The sequence below is a fragment of the Acomys minous genome (genome assembly GCF_964271855.1).
Source record: "Acomys minous genome assembly, chromosome: 19".
Taxonomy (NCBI): Eukaryota; Metazoa; Chordata; class Mammalia; order Rodentia; family Muridae; genus Acomys; species Acomys minous.
In genome coordinates this window covers 41,326,543-41,346,831 of record NC_140499.1, presented here as the reverse complement: position 1 = coordinate 41,346,831, position 20,289 = coordinate 41,326,543, and the positions used below count along the sequence as shown (strand labels likewise).

Below are 20,289 nucleotides of genomic sequence, written 5' to 3'. Positions count from 1 at the left end.
TCTCCTGAAGCCATCAGGTTTAGCATTTCTAAAGCACATCTCTTGATTATGATGAAATGATGGCTACAGTTGCATCATGTTCAGGATTATGATGGTCCTGATGATAGTTCCTTTGGCCTTCATAAACAGAAGAATTCATTATTCTGTGACAAGAACTGTGGGACCGTTTAATTCTCCTAACTGATAGGAAGCCATGGTAGGCATCCCATGCACATCTAGCCCATGCTGTTGCTAAAGCCTAAAAGGGCTACATCTCTCCTTTGGACCCATGGACTTCTTCTCCTCTTGCTTATCCCACCTCTAACTAAGGCACTTGGTACATTAGTTACCCTAGTTGGGAGAAAGTTACAAACTACCTATAAAGAGGCAAACTGAAGGTACCAAATATAGTCCAACTTTGGCCCAACTAGATACACAATGTCCTTTTTCTTTCTTGCACCAAACTCCATGTCCCACAGGCTACCATGTAGAGACGGTACACATGGTCCCCTTTACCTCTGGCTTTCAGTTATGCTTCTCATGGGAGAGGGAGGCACATCAACACAGACCCCTCCTCCAGCAGATTAGCAGAACAGAAGAGAATGAGATGGAATTCTTTACTCACAAACCCTCACCCTGCTTGGTCAGTAAGGGTTGACTGAGTCTTCTTTTCCAGGCCACAGGCCCTGACAAGCACCATCCAGACAGGTCTCCCCCAGGACCCTAACTGTTCGCTTCCCTTTCCTCTTTAGCAGGGGTCTGTCATGCCAGAATAGCCACTGGCCTCAGAGTGCTATAGTTTCCTGCCCTTGCTCACACCTGTGTCAACAGTACTTTATGAAGGCCCCTCAATTACCCAGCTTCCTGAATATGTAATCTCCTTCCTGCTAGGGCCCTGCAGGTCATACAGCAGACCCTACCTGGGGCCTGTGAGGCTTCCTGGAGTGCTTGCTGCCACCTCATAGGCCCTAGGCCCCTTGGCAGTCTTTTAATGGGGCAAAGTCTTGAACTGGTTTACTTCCTCGGCCCTCAGCCCAGGCCTTTCTCCCCAAGCAAGTGCTTTGGAACTTGCTTCTGCGTTACTGAATCTTCAAGCTTCTTTTAAGTTGTTTACGTGCACGCGCGCGCGCGCGCACACACACACACACACACACCTTTTTGCACTCTTTGCAGAGTTCTTCCTCACTTCTTCTCTTCTCAGCTAACAGCAGGATTTCCTCTTGGCTGCCCTCCTCTGACGTCACTCACCAACCTCTGTCGAGCAGTGCAAGTTTCTAAGTGTTTAACTACCCTATACCATAACTTAAGTCCCCCAGGAAGACAGGTTCTACATGGAAGGTGGATGGATGGTTGATGGCTAGGTGAACATTCTTTGTTGTTCCGTTCACTCCTCCTGCTAGAGAGCTTCTCAGCCTGCTATTGATTGATCTACTATTGTTTGCTTCTGTCTTATTCACAACTTCATTCGAGTAAATATCATCTTCATGATTTGTTTCCTATTATTTTATTTTCAACTCTTGGAGCACAAAAGAGGTTAATGATAACGGTTAAGGAAGTATTTGAGTTAGCATTCCGAAACGTGTTTTAGTTGATAAATGTGGTAATACTTGGGATTACAAGTACAGTAACAATTTCAATTTATTACTCTATCCTTTCAGCCTGCTGATATTTAAAGAACAAGAATAGACCTAGGTGGGTAGGGAACGGCCTAGCCAAATCATGTTGCTTTGGGTAAAGTAACATGTTGATGAGAAAGTGAGAAAATCTGAAATATCCTCCGTGTATTGCAAACACTATTTATTCATCCCATTACTCAATGTCTTAGTTTTCAATAAAATTCAATAATCTTTAGGGATATAAAAAAAATAGTTCAACATTTTGGCTATAAAGACACAGTACTATCATATTATGCTTTTTTATAAGGAAATTCTGTGGGCGAAAAGCTTATTTAAACGACACATGTTCCATAGTATATAAGCTACATAGAGTTGTAAACAAAAATGTCTGCAAGACATAAGTTAGCATCTGGAAAAGAATTCTATGTCTATTTCCCTGCCTCTTTTATCTGTTAGCAGTCAGACATATCTGCAGCCAGCTGCAGAGGATTTGACAATGGGACAACAAGGCATCTCTGAGGCCACCCCAGAGACTCAGCAACAAGGGACCATCACCAGCTCCTAATCCTCATGTGCACTTTCTGCGCATGCGCTGAGTCATCTTATAAGGGACTCATCCCCCACTTTCTTCTCACCTTTCAAATCCCCAGAGGAGACTGTCTCTGTAAAGCCCTCCCCACAATAAACCTCTCACATGGATCTGCTGTGTGGTGCGATTTCTGAACTCGCTGCATAAATCCTAATACTATCCTCTCTCCTTCCCTTCCTCTTTCTCTTTCTCCTTTTTTGTGTTGATTACTAGGCTCTTACTAAATTCTCTGACACAGTGCCTAAATTTGATATTTTTTTCTAAATTTGATTTTTAACAGTCAGCATTTTTAAGGTTTTGCTAACATTTCTTATCCTTCCCGTGAACTTTCTCGCTGAGATAATTTTCACTAGGCTGCAGTGAGACCTTGGGGTGGCAGCAGATTTCTGAAGCTCTTCACTCTGGGTTCCTGATGGTTTCAGGGTGCCCTTCTTTCAGTTTTTGTGGGTAACATACCTTGTTCACTCTGTGTCTCTAAAGGTTCCTCTCTTTCAGCAGTGTTGTCAATGCAATAAAAGTAAACTTCTGTCAAATAGGTCCTTCAAATAAATCATTTGGTTCTACCTTGAGAAATACAGTGGCAAATCCTATCAATCCATGTGCTTAAGTATTACTTAAAAGACACAGAGAAGAAAATGCAGTTATTAAAAGGTTTCGCATGAAATCATTTTTATCCGAGATGGAAGTGGTTGGTTTTGTTTGTTTCGTTGCCTCTTTTTCCTTCTTGGATCTTCTGTTCCCAACCTGGGAACTGAGTGTCCCCAAGTCTCCATGTTTCCACTGCTGGGCGCAGAGCAGCACAAAAGAAGCAACCACCGTGTTTATGAAGAACTCAAATGTATGAAGAGCGTTGTTGCAGTAACCATCTAGTCCAGGTGCTTTCTAATTTTAAAAAGACAGAAGAACTCAAATACCTCTTTAAATACTGATTAATGTGACTTGAGCTCCTGTTTCTCCTGTCTCCTGCCATTAGCTCTGGGCATCATGGGGCATCTGAGGAGATAGAGCAGTCTCTTATGACTGAGCTCTCAGATCAACAGTCCCTCCAACAGCCAAGCTTTTTCCTTCTTTTTTTTTTAAATTTTTTTAATTTTTTACATATTCATTTATATTATTACACATATATAAAATAAACTACAGACAGCAACAAGAACCACAAGTAATTATATTAATGTTACATTCATAGTGTTTTGGCTATTTGTATTTGAGCCTTGAGGAAAACATTTTCCTATCTTGGTGCACCTAAAATTCTTACTGTAAATCAGTATCTCTCATATCTCATCTCTATCAACTTAAAACATCTATCTAGATGTAAAAACATCTTAGCCCCTAACAACTAAGCCTAATTGTAAAACTAAACTATCTGGTCTTCAACCTCATCAGAGACTTGAGAAGGAATAAAATTGATTACCTGAGTATACAGGGAGTGCAGGTGAGCAGCTTCCCAAATGAGAAGATGATAGAGACAGTTTGCTACCTGAATAGTCACCCAAAACTCTCTATAATGTTGGAGCATCTTCTTCAGCCTTCTGGCCCAATATATCTGACAGACATATTTGTGAGGCAGGAACTATTGAGGACTTGCTTACCCTGTCTTGGCAGTTTGGCCGTCAACTCTGCCTACATCCAAGCTTGCCCATTTTTAGGCAGAATCTTGTCTATGGTAGAAACAAGGACATTTTTCCCAGGGGCTTGTTTATCACATTTGAAGCCATCTCCATAAGGAGGTTCTTTGATGTTCGTTATATTATTTGAAGTAGGCTGGGTGTTTCATTTCCTGGCTTCTTAAGTATATACAAACCAGCCGCAGCTCACTTCTTATTTTATGCATCGCAGTCCTTAACACGACTTAATATATGGGATATATAATTTTTATTTTTACTAAGGATGATGAAGAGAAGAAAGGATATGTATACAGCAGAAAACAAAATATCAGCTTAGTATAACAGCCGTGGGAAAACGTCCTTCAGACCACTGAGGTGATTTTTGCTGGGGGAAACGCCTTAAATATACTAGGCTTATGATTAGGTATAGGTAGTTCATGTGACATGAAGCATGAACATGTGTTTCATTACCTAGGTATGAGCTAAAGCAACAATAGAAAAAAGCTTATGGCATTATTAAATAGTTTATGCTAAAATGTCAAGTTCGGTCATTCTGATCTAATCTAAGGAGCGGGATGCTATACACAAGGCAGCCCAGAAGCACAGGAAGCGGGTGTCCGGACTTAAACACCTCTAACTCTCCTATTATGACCTAATTCCGTGAAGAAACAAATCTCATCAAGGGGAGCTTTAGAAAGAGATCTGTGGGTAAAGGCAATCGCTGGACCCATTACCTACATCAGGCAGTCTCGGTGCCCTCCTCTGGCCTCCATGGGCACAACACTTATCTGCACGAACACATACACATACATAATTAAAAATAAAATCTTTTTGAAAAAGAAAAGCAAAGAAACAACTCATTGAGGGCTTCCAACACTTTCTTATTATCATGCCTGAAACAATCCTTTTAGCACAAAGCAGAAAGTATAAGCAAACTGACAACTAATTGGCACTTTTCCTCTTCAAAGTTTTTAATTATTTGTTTACTTGTTATTTATGTATATGTTTTTGTATGTGCCTGGGTGGGTTTATGTGAACTATGTGCTGTAGGTGCTGCCAGATGCCAGAAGAAAGTATGGATCTCCTGGAACTCGAGTTACAGGGCATTGCAAGGCGTAGTGCAGGTGCTGGGAGCCAAACCCAGGGCCTCAGCAGGAGCATCGAGCACTCTTAACCAGTCCCACATTGGCCATTTTTCAAACGTGCTCACCAGGATCTGGTTCATTTAACACTTCTGACCTTTGATCGCTTGCCAAATGGATAACGGCAAATAAATGCTTGATGATGCCCTTTCCCTCCACAGTTGTGAATCAAGACGGCCAGCCTCTCATTGAAGGAAAACTTAAAGAGAAACAAGTGAGATGGAAGTTCATCAGGAGGTGGAAAACTCGTTACTTTACCCTGGCTGGTAACCAACTTCTGTTTCAGAAAGGAAAATCTGTGAGTTCCTTGACACATTTTTACACTTGTATTGTTTTTCTTTCCTTCACATCCCGCCAAAACCCTAGAGATGAGTATTGTGAAAGCACGGCTGTGGGGCTCAGAAGGCCGCAACCACACTTTTGGGTGTTGTCTCATCTTGTGAGGGCCTCATGCCTGAGCCTGCTCTGTGGAAGCCACAAATCCCAGACTGGCCTGAGTCGGGGTCTCTTAAGAGGCTGCTGAGGGTGATAGTAAAGCTGTGTCTTTTTACCTCTGTCCCCCAAGATGCTGACGCTGTGAGGGAGGTATTAAAACAGGGTCTTATTATATAACATTGCCTGGCCTTGAACTTACAGTGATCCTCTGCCTCCTGAGTGCTAGAATTAGAGTGTGCCACCACACCAGGCACCAGTGTGTGGTGGTGGAGGTGGCAGTGCCGATGCTGGTGGTGCTGGTGATATTATTTTTCTTTCTTTTGTTTTATTAATTATTCACTTTACATCTGGGTCATAGCCCCCCTCCCTCTTCTCCTCCTGGACTCACCATCTCTCCTTGTTTCCCTTATCCCCTCTCCCCTACTCCTAAAAGAAGGGGAGCCCCACCCACATAACCCAGCATGCCAAATTACATCAGGACTGAGAGCACCCTCTTCCCCTGCGGCCTGGTCAGGCAGCCCCTCCAGGCAGAAGTGATCAAAGAGCAGATGAAGGAGTCCATGTCAGAGTCAGCCCACACTCCCCTTAGTGTGGGACCAAGCTGCGCATCTACATCTGTGTAGGGGGCCTAGGTCCAGTCCAAGCATGGTCCTCAGTTGGAGGTTCAGCCTCCACAGGTCCACCTGGGCCCTAGTTAGTTGGCTCTGTTGGTCTTCTTGTGGAGCTCCTGACACCCCCTAAGTCCTTCTAACTTTCCCCTCAATCTTCTACAAGACTCCCTGCATTCCCCTCCTGTCTGGCTGTGAATCTCAGCATCTGTCTCCATCAGCTGCTGGGTGGAGCCACTCAGAGGACAGCTATCCTAGGCTTCAGTCTGCAAACATAGCAGAGTACTGCCAGCAGTGTCAGGGATTGGCTGCTTCCTACAAGTGTGGGTCCCAGGTTAGGCTAAGCATCGGTTGAACATGTCCTCAATTTATGTTTGTCCCTGCACATCTTGTAGGCAGGGTAAATTTTGGGTCAAAGTTTTTGTGAGCGGGTTGGTGTCCCCCTCCTTATACTAGGAGTCCTGTCTAGTTAGAGGGTGGCCTTTTCAGTCTCCATGACTCCTGCTACTAGGACTCTCAGGTAAAGTCGCCCTCACATCCTCCCAGAAGCCTACCCTATCTTAGGTAGCCAGCTTGTCACAGAGAAGCCCCGCCCAAGGTTTCTCTTCTCTCTGCAAGCCCTCCTTCCCCACTCTCCCCAGGTCTGCTCTCCACCCTCATTTCTCTCTGCGCTCCCTCTCTTACCCTGTTCCCTCACTGGACCCACCTCCACCGTCTGTTCTATCTCCCCTTTGGAGTGAGATGTAAGCATCCTCCCTTGGGTCCTCCTTGTTACGTATCTTCTTTGGGTCTGTGAATTGCCGTATGGCTATCCTGTCCTATATGACTAAAATCCACTTATAAACGAGTATATACCATGTGTGTCTTTCTGGGTCTGGGTTACCAGCATAGCATAGATTGCCCTTCCTCCATCATCTTGTTCTACAGGGTGTGGATGCAGACTATCTTTTCTACCACTGACTCAGATATTGGTCTCTTCTGGAAACATACAGGCATACTCAAAAGTCATGTTTTAAAGGTTATCTGGGGACCCCATTAGCCTAGTCAGGTTGACCCATATCTTTAACTATCATATAAACTAAACTATTGCTTTATTAATAAATTAAAGAGGTTAAAGTACTTACAGAGTAACAATTCTCTCTGGACAAATGCACCATATCTTTAGAATTCTCACTACAGACATTATAACAGCATTTTATTTTTTAGTGAATGTCAAGTATAGTACATCTAAATTATGATGAATTCTGAAAAAGTATTTCCTTAATAAGACCCTGCTCAAAATGATTTTTAATTTTAAAAAAAAGGTATCTTTATGATACTTTGAAGTTATGTAACATTCTCCATTTATGTCACACATAGGTGGACTTTAAAGAAATATTTTTTGGCATGAGTTTACATTGAGGCATTTTTCTAAGTGTTTGAAATGACCATCTGAACTTTCTACACTTACTCTAGACTTCAGGAATAGACGTGAAGATACAGTGTTTGTCAGGCTTCTCAGCACAAACACAGAACTAGTCTAGAAGACTATTTTAAGTACTCAAATGATGATCAACACACTTCTCACCTAACTTTTAACCATTTAACTGAGTCCTAAAGAGTAACTTGTTTGACATATTTATCGGGAAATAACAGTTTGGCATTATAGAAATCTAACAGAACATGTGTCTCAAACAGTGGGAAATAATATACAACAAAATACCTCTGATCACAAGGTCACAAAAAAAACCACCAGGGTTAGCAGTGCTGCTGAAATTCAGTCACATCCTTACTAGTTAGTCGTCTTTTCTAGAAATGTGTGAAAACACAGGCTGAAAGACAAATATAGACTCTAGTACATTTTTCACACTCTTATGGTCTTGATTTCAACAACCCCGCTAGGTAGCAGTTGCCCCCCCCCCGTGTATATGTTGCTATCTTTTTAAATATTTATTTATTTATTTTATGTATATGAGTATGAGTACTCTATCAGCATATATACTTGCATGCCAGAAGAAAGCATCAGATCTCATTATAGATGGTTATGAGCCATCATGTGGTTGCTGAGAATTGAACTCAGGACCTCTGGAAGAGCAGGCAGTACTCTTAGCTGCTGAGCCATCCATCTCCTCAGCCCCTCTGCGTTCCTACCTTAATTGACCTAGTCTCCTTACATTATTACAGGAACTCTTTCTTCTCCATCAGTAATGGTGTATCAATTTCTGTGATATAGACTGGCCTCAAAGCAGTTTATTATCAACAGATACTTAATATAAACCAAATTAGGCTAATAAAGTATGCAGTACAGATGTCTTCCAATTTTGTGCTGTGTAGCCTCTAAAAGAATGTTTGGGGAAAAAATCTATGTAATGCCTTGAAACATTTTAAATGTCATCAACACATTTATCATAAGTTTATTTCTTATGATATTTCTATCAGCTACAAATGTTGACATTATAAAAAGAACTTATTTTCTCTTTAAATATAATTACTAGAATAATATAAAATACCGTAACATGGCATTTCAGCTCATGCATATTTTTTTTCTCAAATAAAATATTCATTTATTTTATAGAGTAAAACATTATCATTATAATTATGAAATTCAATATAAACATACATTCTATGTATTATTATAGGGCTACTAAGAATTATATTCAGAAACAATTTAATAATTGAGGAAATGCTTATAATGTCAAATTAATGCAAAATAATAAAAGGCCCAAATATGTAAAAACATGTGTGGGTATAGAAAAACTTGGAAGAAGATATGTTAAAGGTAAAAGGAGGTAAAAGGTTTACCTGACATTATACTCATGCTCCTAACACTTTCTGGAAATAGCTAATGTTCCAATTCTGAAATCTGAGCCACCAACATAATCCAAAGGGTAATTAACATTTCCCCTAATTTTTATTTTTTATTTATTTTTTTCTCCTTTATTAATTTATTCTTGTTACATCTCAATGGTTATCCCATCCCTTGTATCCTCCCATTCTTCCCTCCCTCCCATTTTCCCCTTATTCCCCTCCCCTATGACTGTTCCTGAGGGGGATTACCTCCCCCTCTATATGATCATAGGGTATCAAGTCTCTTCTTGGTAACCTGCTGTCCTTCCTCTGAGTGCCACCAGGTCTCCCCGTCCAGGGGACATGGTCAAAGGTGAGGCACCAGAGTATGTGAGAAAGTAGTATCCCACTCTCCACCCTACTGTGGAGAGTGTTCTGTCCATTGTCTAGATCTGGGTAGGGGTTTAAGGTTTACCGCCTGTATTGTCCTTGGCTGGTGCCTTATTTTGGGACCCCTGTGCCCAAATCTGCCTATCATAATGTTCTACTTGTAGGCTTCTAGGACCCTCTGGATCCTTCTACTTTGCCATTCTTCCATGATTCTCTCATCTAGAGTCCCACTAGAATGTCCTCCCCTCTGTCTCAGTTTCCTGGTAAGTGAAGGCTTTCCTGGGACATGCCCCTTGGGCTAATATGTAGATATAAGTGAGTATATACCATTTGAGTCTTTCTGCTTCTGGGTTAACTCACTCATTATGATCATTTCTAGCTCAATCCATTTATCCACAAATTTCAGGAATTCCTTGTTTTTAATAGCTGAATAGTATTCCATAGTGTATATGTACCACAGTTTCTTTATCCATTCTTCTATTGAGGGACACTTAGGCTGTTTCCATGTTCTGGCTATTATGAATAAGGCTGCTATGAACATGGTTGAGCAAATTTTCTTGTTATGTGCTGGGGCATCTTCTGGGTATATTCCAAGGAGTGGAATAGCTGGGTCTTGAGGAAGCTCTATTCCCATTTTTCTGAGATAGCACCAGATAGATTTCCAAAGTGGTTGTAGTAGTTTGCATTCCCATCAGCAATGAAGGAGTGTTCCTCTCTCCCCACATCCTCGCCAGCATGTGGTGTCGCTTGAATTTTTTATCTTAGCCATTCTGATGGGTGTAAGATGGAATCTCAGAGTTGTTTTGATTTGCATTTCCCTGATGATTAAGGAGGTTGAGCATTTCTTTAAGTGTTTCTCAGCCATTTGATATTCCTCTGTTGAGCATTCTCTGTTTAGTTCCAAGCCCCATTTCTCAATTGGGTTATTTGGTTTGGTGGTGTTTAATTTCTTGAGTTCTTTATATATTTTGGATATTAGACCTTTGTCAGATGTAGGGTTGGTGAAGATCTTTTCCCAGTCTGTAGGCTGTCGCTTTGTTCTCTTGACAGTGTCTCCTGCCTTACAGAAGCTTCTCAGCCTCATGAGGTCCCATTTATTAATTGTTGACATTAATGTCTGGGCTGTTGGTGTTCTGTTCAGGAAGTTGTCTCCTGTGCCAATATGTTCCAGGTTCTTCCCCACTTTTTCTTCTAAGTGACTTAGTGTCTCTGGTTTTATGTTGAGGTCTTTAATCCACTTGGATTTGAGTTTTGTACAAGGTGACAAATATGAGTCCAGTTGCATTTTTTTACACATAGACATCCAGTTAGACCAGCACCATTTGTTGAAGATGCTATCCCTTTTCCATCGAATGGATTTGGCTTCTTTGTCGAAAATCAAATGACCATATGTGTGTGGATTCATATCTGAGTCTTCGATTCGATTCCACTGATCAACCAGCCTGTTGCTGTGCCAGTACCATGCTGTTTTAATTACTATTGCTTTATAGTACAGTTTGAGATCAGGTATGGAGACTCCTCCAGAGCATCTTTTATTGTACAAGATTGTTTTAGCTATTCTGGTTTTTCGTTTTTCCATATGAAGTTCAGAATTGAACTTTCAATGTCTTTAAAAAATTGTGTAGGTATTTTGATAGGGATTGCATTGAATCTGTAGATTGCTTTTGGTAGGATGGCCATTTTTATTATGTTAATTCTCCCGATCCATGAGCAAGGAAGATCCTTCCATCTTCTCATGTCATCTTCAATCACTTTCTTTAGAGTTTTGAAATTTTTTTCAAACAAGTCCTTCACTTGCTTAGTAAGAGTAACTCCTAAGTACTTTATATTGCTTGTGGCTAATGTGAAGGGTGTAGTTTTCCTAATTTCTTCCTCTGCAAGCTTGTCCTTTGTGTATAGGAAGGCTACAGACTTTTTGGAGTTAATTTTGTATCCAGCCAATTTGCTGAAGGTGTTTATCAGCTGTAGGAGTTCTCTGGTGGAATTTTGAGGGTCACTTATGTAGACTATCATATTATCTGCAAATAGGGATAATTTGACTTCCTCCTTTCCCATTTGAATACCCTTGATCTCCTTTTGTTGTCTTATTGCTCTGGCTAGAACTTCGAGTACTATATTGAAGAGATATAGAGAGAGTGGGCAGCCTTGCCTTGTTCCTGATTTTAGAGGAATTTCCTTGAGTATCTCACCATTTACTTTGATTTTGGCTATTGGCTTCCTATATATAGCCTTTATTATGTTGAGGAAAGTGCCTTGTATTCCCGATCTCACTAAAACTTTAAACATGAATGGGTGTTGGATTTTATCAAATGCTTTCTCTGCATCTAAAGAGATGATCATGTGGTTTTTTATTTTCAGTTTGTTTATGTGGTGGATTACATTGATGGATTTCTGTATACTAAACCATCCCTGCATGCCTGGAATGAAGCCTACTTGGTCATGATGAATGATATCTTTGGTGTGCTCTTGTATTCATTTTGCAAGTATTTTATTTAGTATTCTTGCATCGATGTTCATCAGAGAAATTGGTCTGAAATTCTCTTTCTTTGTTGAGTCTTTGTTAGGTTTAGGTATCAATGAGACTATGGCCTCATAGAATGAATTTGGTAATGTTCCATCCCTTTCTATCTTTTGGAGTAGCTTGAAGAGTATCGGTATTAGCTCGCCCTTGAAGGTCTGGTAGAATTCTGCACTGAAACCATCTGGCCCTGGGCTTTTTTTTGGTTGGGAAACTATCAATGATTACTTCAATTTCTGTAGGGGAAATGGGACTATTTAGCTTGTTTATCTGTTATTCACTCAACTTTGGCAAGTGAAATTGATCAAGAAAATCATCCATTTCCCTTAGATTTACAACTTTTGTGGCATATATGCCTTCAAAGTAGGATCTTATGATTCTTTGTATTTCTTCAGTGTCTGTTGTTATGTCTCCCTTTTCATTTCTGATTTTGTTGATTTCAATACTGTCTCTCTGCCCTTTTTTTTTTTTTTTTTTTTTTTTTTTGGTTTTTTTGGTTTTTTCGAGACAGGGTTTCTCTGTGTAGTCTTGGCTGTCCTAGACTCGCTTTGTAGTCCAGGCTGGCCTCGAACTCACAGCGATCCGCCTATCTCTGCTTCCCGAGTGCTGGGATTAAAGGCGTGCGCCACCACGCCCGGCCTGTCTCTCTGCCTTTTAATTAGTTTGGCTAATGGTCTGTCTATCTTGTTGACTTTCTCAAAGAACCAGCTCTTGGTTTTGTTGATTCTTTGGACTGTTTTCTTAGTTTCTAATTTGTTAATTTCACCCCTGAGTTTGATTATTTCCAGACGTCTACTCCTTTTGGGTGTTTCTGCTTCTTTTTTTCTAGGGCTTCCAGTTGTGTCGTTAAGGTGCTTATGTGTGATGCTTCCAATTTCTTTTTAAAGGCACTTAGTGCTATGAATTTTCCTCTTAGCACTGCTTTCAATGTATCCCACAAATTTGGGTATGTTGTTCCTTCATTTTCATTGAATTTCAGAAACTCCTTGATTTCTTTATTTATTTCTTCCCTGACCCAGGTGTCATTTAGCAGAGAGTTGTTTAGTTTCCACATACGTGTAGGCTTTTTGTTATTTCTGTTGTTGTTGAATTGCAGCCTAAGCCCATGATGATCTGATAGGATACAAGGTATTATTTCAATCCTCTTATATCTGTTGAGGCTTTCTTTGTGAACTACGATGTGATCAATTTTGGAGAAGGTTCCATGGAGTGCAGAGAAGAAGGTATATTCTTTCTTGTTTGGGTGAAAGGTTCTATAGATATCTGTTAGATCCATTTGACCTATGGCATTGGTTAATGATGTTATTTCTCGGCTTAGTTTCTGTTTCAATGACTTGTCCTTCAGTGAGAGTGGGGTGTTGAAGTCTCCCACTATTATTGTGTGGGGATCGATGTGTGGTTTAAGCCTTTTTAGCAGATCTTTTACAAATGTGGGTGCCCTTGTATTGGGAGCATAGATGTTCAGAATTGTGATGTCATCTTGGTTGACTTTACCTTTGATGAGTATGAAGTGTCCATCCTCATCCCTTTTGATTAATCTTGGTTGAAAGTCTATTTTGTTCGATATTAAAATGGCTACGCCTGCTTGCTTCTTGTGACCATTTGCTTGGAATATTTTTTTCCAACCTTTTATCCTGAGGTAATGCCTATCATTATGGGTGAGATGTGTTTCTTGAATGCAGAAGAATGTTGGATCCTGTTTATGCACCCATTCAGTTAGTCTGTGTCTTTTTATTGGAGAATTGAGACCATTGATGTTGAGAGATATTAATGACCAGTTACTATTAAGAGTCTTAATTTTGATGTTGGTTCCAGTTGAGCGTTTGTGTAGTTTTGTTTTTGCCATGGTATAGTTATCTATTTCCTGAGTAGTTTTGGTTGTAGCTTGACCCTTTGGGATGGAGTTTTCCTTCTAGTACCTTCTGTAAAGCTGGATCTGTGGATAGGTACTGTTTGAATTTGTTTTTGTCATGGAATATTTTGTTTTCTCCATCAATGGTTATTGATAGTTTTGCTGGGTAATGTAGTCTGGCCTGGCATCTGTGGTCTCTTACGGTATGCAGGATCTCTGTCCAGGCCCTTCTGGCTTTGATGGTCTCTGCTGAGAAGTCAGGTGTAATTCTGATAGGTTTGCCATTAAATGTTATTTGGCCCTTTTCCCTTGCAGCTTTTAATATTTTTTCTTTGTTCTGTCTGTTTTGTGTTTTGATTATTATGTGACGGGCAGTTTTTCTTTTCTGGTCAATTCTATTTGGTGTTCTCTATGCCTCTTGTATGTTTATAGGCATCTCTTTCTTTAGATTGGGGAAATTTTCTTCTACGATTTTGTTGAGAATAGTTTCTGGGCCTTGGAGTCTGATATCTTTTCTTTCTTCAATGCCTATTATCCTCAGATTTCTTCTTTTCATGGTGTCCTTAATTTCTTGGATGTTTTGTGTCAGGAGTTTTCCAGATTTGGCATTTTCTCTAATGGTTGCTTCAAGATCTGTGATTGTATCTTCTAGACTTGAGATTCGTTCTTCCATCTCTTGGATTCTGTTAGAAAAGCTCAGCACTGTGTCATTCGCCTTCTTCTCTGAGGCCTCATGTTCTCGTTTTTCTTCTGTCTGTGTGTTTATCATTGAATCCATTTTCATCTTCATATCTTGAACAGATTTTTTTATTTCTTTCATCTGGTTGTTTACATTTTCCTGAAAATTTTCCAGTTCCACTCTATGTGCTTCTTTTATGTCTCGCACCTGCTTGGCTGCATCTTCCTGCATCTGATTTCGAATTTTATTTGTTTCCTCCGTTATCATCCTCATTACCAAGGATTTGAGGTCATTCTCATGCATATTTTAAACATATATATTAATGTCTTTAGTGGGGATATTTGCATTGCTTCTGTTTTTCTTGAACTCATATTTCTATACTACCTCTCTCTAGCAATTTGCCTCAGTTTCCTGTTTATTTTTAAGATTAATTTTATTTTTAACAATATGTGTCCATATATGGGTATTCCACATGAGTATAGGCCCATGGGAGCCAGAAGATGCTAGCAGACCACCTGGAGGTGGAGGTACAGATGATTGTGAGCATCCCAGTGCGGGTGCTGGGAACTGAATTCAGGTCCTCCCCAAGAGCACTAATGCTCTTAATCCCACCGAGTCATCTGTCCAGTCCTCCCCTGTCATTTTCCAGTATAAGAAAATCATGTGCATAAATTGAAACTTAATTGTTTTAACTTTTGTGACCACCAATTTCTAAGTATTTCTCTTTCTGACTGAGTTCTTCATTTTAAGTTATATCATTTATAAATGCATTTAAGTATAATGCCACATTTAATCAATATTAAACATTAAAATGGAAGTTCTAGACCAGGAAGCTGGGTTAATGGGTAAAGTGCTTCCTGCATAAGCAGAAAGACTTGCACTTGAATCCCTAGCACCTGTGTAAAGGCCAGACACAGTGACCCTTGTCTCTAACCCCATACACGGTGACCCTTGTCTCTAACCCCAGACACAGTGACTCTTGTCTCTAACCCCAGACACGGTGACCCTTGTCTCTAACCCCAGACACGGTGACCCTTGTCTCTAACCCCAGACACGGTGACCCTTGTCTCTAACCCCAGACACAGTGACCCTTGTCTCTAACCCCAGACACGGTGACCCTTGTCTCTAACCCCAGACACGGTGACCATTGTCTCTAACCCCAGACATGGGGACCCTTGTCTCTAACCCCAGACTGGAAAGGTAGATCCCGGGGGCTTGCTGATCAGTCAGGCTAGCCAAAACAGTGCCTTAGGTCAAAGAGAGACTCTGCCTCAAAAAAAATAAGGTGGAGGGCTCAGCTGTTAAGAGTACTGGCTGTTCTTCCAGAGGACTTGGGTTGAATTCCCAGCACCCACAGGGCAGCTAACAACTGTCTGTAATTCTAGATTCAGTAGCATTGACACCCTCATCCCCATGTACATAAAATTAAAAAATTAAGTTAAAAAAATAAAGTGGAGAGTGATAGAGGAAGGCATCTGATGTTGGCCTCTGGCTTCTACAACACACACACACACACACACACACACACACACACACACACGGCATGGGGGGGGGCAAGAGAGGAAATGCTATCTATTAATAAAATTGATGTTGGAGTCTTAATTAGTCAGTGCTTCTCTAACATCAATATGTTGAATTATAGGGTTTTTTCCCCAGTGTTCCTGAGGTTTCCAAGCTGGACATTCACTCTAGAACATTTGTGATGAGTAAGAAGACTCAGTGCAGAGTCAGGGGAGATGACGGTCAGAGAGGGAGTATGAAAGAACAGTTGGCAAGATGCCCAATCACAAGTACATTTTCAAGTGGACAAAATTTGTTCATTGCCTTTAGACGTTCTTAATTGTCCTAAAATGATCCATGTTATCCCAGTATGTTAACTCTGGTATGGCAAAGATCCCTAAGCCTCTGCTTTCCCAACACACGAATGTAGCATCACAAAATATCTAGAGACAGAGCATGCTTCTAGCGCAGAGATTCCAAAAACTACTCGGACACCAGAATCCTGGTTTTTAATTCAGGAGGAGCATGCCCTTTCCCAGAAGGACCACAGAGAAAAACCCAGCACTATGTCTCCTCAGCTGAAAGTTGGAGGTAAAAGCATTCCAGATTTCACTGCTCCCTTTTGCTCTATTTAGAGTGCTAGTATAAATAGGAGGTGACAGAAAAATAAAGAACTGTGAGTTAAACATTTTCCCAATTTCACTTATAATAACTTTCAGTAAACTGGCTATCTTGTGCTGACTTATAGTAGTATAACAGAGGCCAAATTTTTTTTTTGGCTTCTGATGTCCTAATGATTCTCTGGGGCTTTAGTACCCCAAACAGAAGAGTCTTGAGCCATAGGATGTGAAAGGACCTGGCTCTCTTGGGAAATTCCAAGAGACAGAAACAGAGGCAGCAGTAGGAGCCAGCTCACGATGTCTTCTTTCCATTCCTTTCAGAAAGATGATCCCGATGACTCCCCGATAGAACTCAGCAAAGTACAGAGTGTGAAAGCTGTGGCCAAGAAACGCCGGGATCGCTCTCTCCCTCGGGCTTTTGAAATCTTCACAGACAATAAGACCTATGTTTTCAAAGCCAAGGATGAGAAAAATGCAGAAGAGTGGCTGCAGTGCATCAATGTGGCCCTGGCCCAGGCAAAAGAGAGGGAAAGCAGAGAAGTGACCACATATCTGTAGGGATACATACACTGCCTCTTATGACCATGCATAATAGGCATTGCCAGAGTCAACACAAAGAGAAAAACCACCACGGCATTACAGGGTTTCACTGAATACCAGTGAAACCATTATCCCTAAGGAGAGCCTAAAGTGGCAGGGTTCTCAGTAAATCCCACACCCTCACAGCTCTTGTATTTAACTCCAAGGTTTCTGCCTGAAGTACATGAGAAAAAGAAGCCACGGAGTTTATACCGGAACATGTGGGTCAGGAAGGGAAAATTATAGACACACATATATATGGAACTTCTGTAGCTATGCGATTTATGGCTGCAAGAAGACAATAAGTGGGACCAGTAAGAAGGCTCAGCAGGTAAAAGACACTTGCAGTCAAGCCCAATGGCATGAGTTCTAGTCCCATAACTGAATTGGTGGAAGAAGAGAACCAACTCATGGCAGTTATCCACTGCTCTCCACATACCATGGTACATTCATGCTCTAAATAAATAAATAAATAAATAAATAAATAAATAAATAGGATTTTTTAAATGTGCCTGAAAGATCTACCTTGAAGGAAACCAGTACATTAGAAGCACTGTATTTTAAAAAGCCATTAGGAAGAGGTGAACTAATGCACACTGAAGAAAACTATTACCTTTAGTATATTAGTTACCTTTCTGTGGCTGCAATCAGATATTCTAACAGCAGTAACTTAGAGAAGAAAGGATTTATTTTAGCTTATGGTTCCAGAGAGTCAGAGTTTATTGTGGCAGGGAATATCCAGCAGCAGGCAGAAGAAAGCATGGCAGCAGAAACGGGAAGCTGACTGGATTTTCATTCGCACAAGGGAAGCACAAGTCCCGCCTCCATTGACTTACTTCCTCTGCTGAGGCTCCACCTTCTAAGGGTTCCATAACTTCCGCAATCAGCATTAACAAATGGGACCAAGTGCTCAAATTTGTGACCTTATGGGGCTTATTTACCTCTTAAATCACTTCATTTGTAGTTATCTTCTCGGCACAAAGGATGCTAACACTTGATACAGTGCTTCTTAATGCAGTTACATAGTTAAATTTGGGCTCTTATTAAAGTGTAAATTGGAATTTATTGTTTAGACGTGTGGTTATATCTGCTGTCCGAGGCAGTAAGTATAGATAGAATTAGAATAGAAAGATAGCTTTTCCTCTTCTTTTTTTTTTAATGTACATCACCATCCTTAAACTTGAAGATTTTTAGTTAAAAATTCTGTGGTTTTATTCTCTGTATTAAGTGTCATATTATCCAAACTGTAAGCATTTTATTGGTTTTTGCTGTTACCCATATATAATTTTGAAGTAAGCTGTCATAGGGCAGTTTAGGTGACCTCCAGTGACCCGCGATAATGTTCCACCCCTTGAGTGGAGCGTGGGACCTGAAGCTGGCTTCTAACTCACATACTACGGCAAAGGTGATAGGCTAGTCTACCCCACAATTATGTTACATTACAGCAGAAATTTAAAATTAACATATGAATTATCGTCCCTCAGATGCCTTTAATAAAATGATACATCCTGAATAGCCGGGTTAGTCAGCTAACTGACTTAGAAGAGGTTGAACATGTCAGACTCTCCTCAAGAGCTTGAATACGCTGCCACAGCGCTACAGCTGTAAGACAACAATGACTTCTGCCAACAACCCTGTGACCTTGAAACAACAGTGAGCCTCTCAGACCTTGGTGGCAGCCGTGTGTGCTCTGATCAGAGGTCCTGGATAAGATGGCTTCCTGCCCCCACAGAAACTATGCAATAAAAATGTATCCTGCTTTAAATGCAAACTATGTGCTGCCTTGCTATTCACTGATTAATTCATATAAAACCTCCTGGTAATATATCAAAGACAACTTTTTTTTCTGTGAAATTTATTTATGATGTATTTTGGTATAGAAGCCTGGAAAAAGACTTAAGTTGTCACTACACTGACACTACTGTTAACTCGTTGGCATAGCAAATGTAAAAGGGGTCACATTTGAGCAAAGAAACTTAATTCAATTTAACATGTAAAGTTTGAGGATATTACGAGCCACAGAAGTTATTACACATTGAAAATAGAGTTCAAGGGGTCACATTTTGGGTCGAATGCATATGTAGGTAATTGTGAAAGATACGGAATTGGCTGCAATTACTGAGGGGCAATAAGAAATGAAAGAATTAATGATGACTGCTTAGGGTACCAATATTTAAGCAAAGGCAGATTAGATTAGCTAATCAGTATTCAGAGATGATGTAGCCCAGGAGACAATGTGTTACAAAAGCTAAATTAAGGAGGATTTTCAGGATGTCAAAATGTGAAATCCTGAAGTTAAAGCTTGACTTTCATAATTAGGAAGCAATCGGTGTCACTGGTAAGAATGATTTCATTCGAACAATGGAGTAAAAGTTAACTTTCAATGGGTTGTGTTGCACTAATTGACTGTCCTATTGTAATTCTTTGAAAGGTGAGGTTAGGTGAAAGAGCACGGATAGATAAATGATTTCTTATTTTGTTTCTAAGTGAATTCATCTTAAGAAGGAAAACAATTTAATAAATATAGGCAAGGGAAGACAAAGGCAAAGTTGCTACATGTGAGAGAGAATAGTTTGTCAAGTTCTGTATCTATGGTCCAGGAAAATGTCTCCACCATGACTGAGCTTGCCTATAGACAGAAACAGGTACAGGAAAAGCCCAGCTTTAGGGCCCTGTCACCCCACACTGGGAGTTGGAGCCAAGTGGATCCCAGAAGCTCCGTACCCTGCCAGTCCAGCTGAAATGGTGAGCTTCTGGCTCAACGAGAAACCCTGTATGGTGGCTGGGATGAAAATGACCCCAAAAGGCGAATGTATTTGGCTACCTGGTCCCCAGTTGGTGGAACTATTTGGGAAGGATTAGAAGGTGTAGGCTTTTTAGAGAAGGTGTGTCACTGGTGGGTAGGCTTTGAAGTTTCAAAAGCTCATGCCATTTCAAGTTACCCACCACCACCACCACCATCACCACAACCATCCCGTCACAAGATTGTTGTCGCAAGATGTGAGCTCTTAACTACTGCTTCAGGACCATGCCTGCCTACAGCCATGCTCCCTACCATTATGGAAGTGTATTCACCCTCTGAAACTGTAAGGCCCAATAAACCGTTTCTTATAGAGTTGCCTTGGTCTTGGTGTTTGGTCACAGCAATAGAGAAGTAACTAAGGCCCTGTATCAAGGCAAAAAGGAAGAGAACCTCAGAGGAACCTCTAACCTCCACATACATGAGCACTCACATACTTGCATACATGTACTATACATACAAACACAGAGAGAGAGAGAGAGAGAGAGAGAGAGAGAGGTGCAATCTATATTAACAGCAATTTTCTGAGTACCTACTAAGCAAAAGGGGCCATACTTTGGCCTGGAAATTCCAAAGAAAATAAACAACCTCTATTTTTCTCCCAGCACTCAA

At 40.7% G+C, this 20,289-nt stretch overlaps 1 protein-coding gene across 4 annotated transcripts in view; it reads left to right on the top strand.

Moving 5' to 3' along the window:
- The window catches only part of VEPH1 (ventricular zone expressed PH domain containing 1), a 221,601-nt gene extending 202,887 nt beyond the window's left edge, over positions 1–18,714 (top strand). For all 4 annotated transcript variants that reach the window (XM_084768525.1, XM_084768527.1, XM_084768524.1 and 1 more), the window contains exons 13-14: positions 5,092–5,228; positions 16,620–18,714. In XM_084768525.1, coding sequence (XP_084624651.1) covers positions 5,092–5,228; positions 16,620–16,856 — 374 coding nt within the window. In that variant the 3' untranslated portion in view covers positions 16,857–18,714. The remainder of the gene's footprint in view (positions 1–5,091; positions 5,229–16,619) is intronic.
- The last annotated feature ends 1,575 nt before the right edge of the window (positions 18,715–20,289 follow it).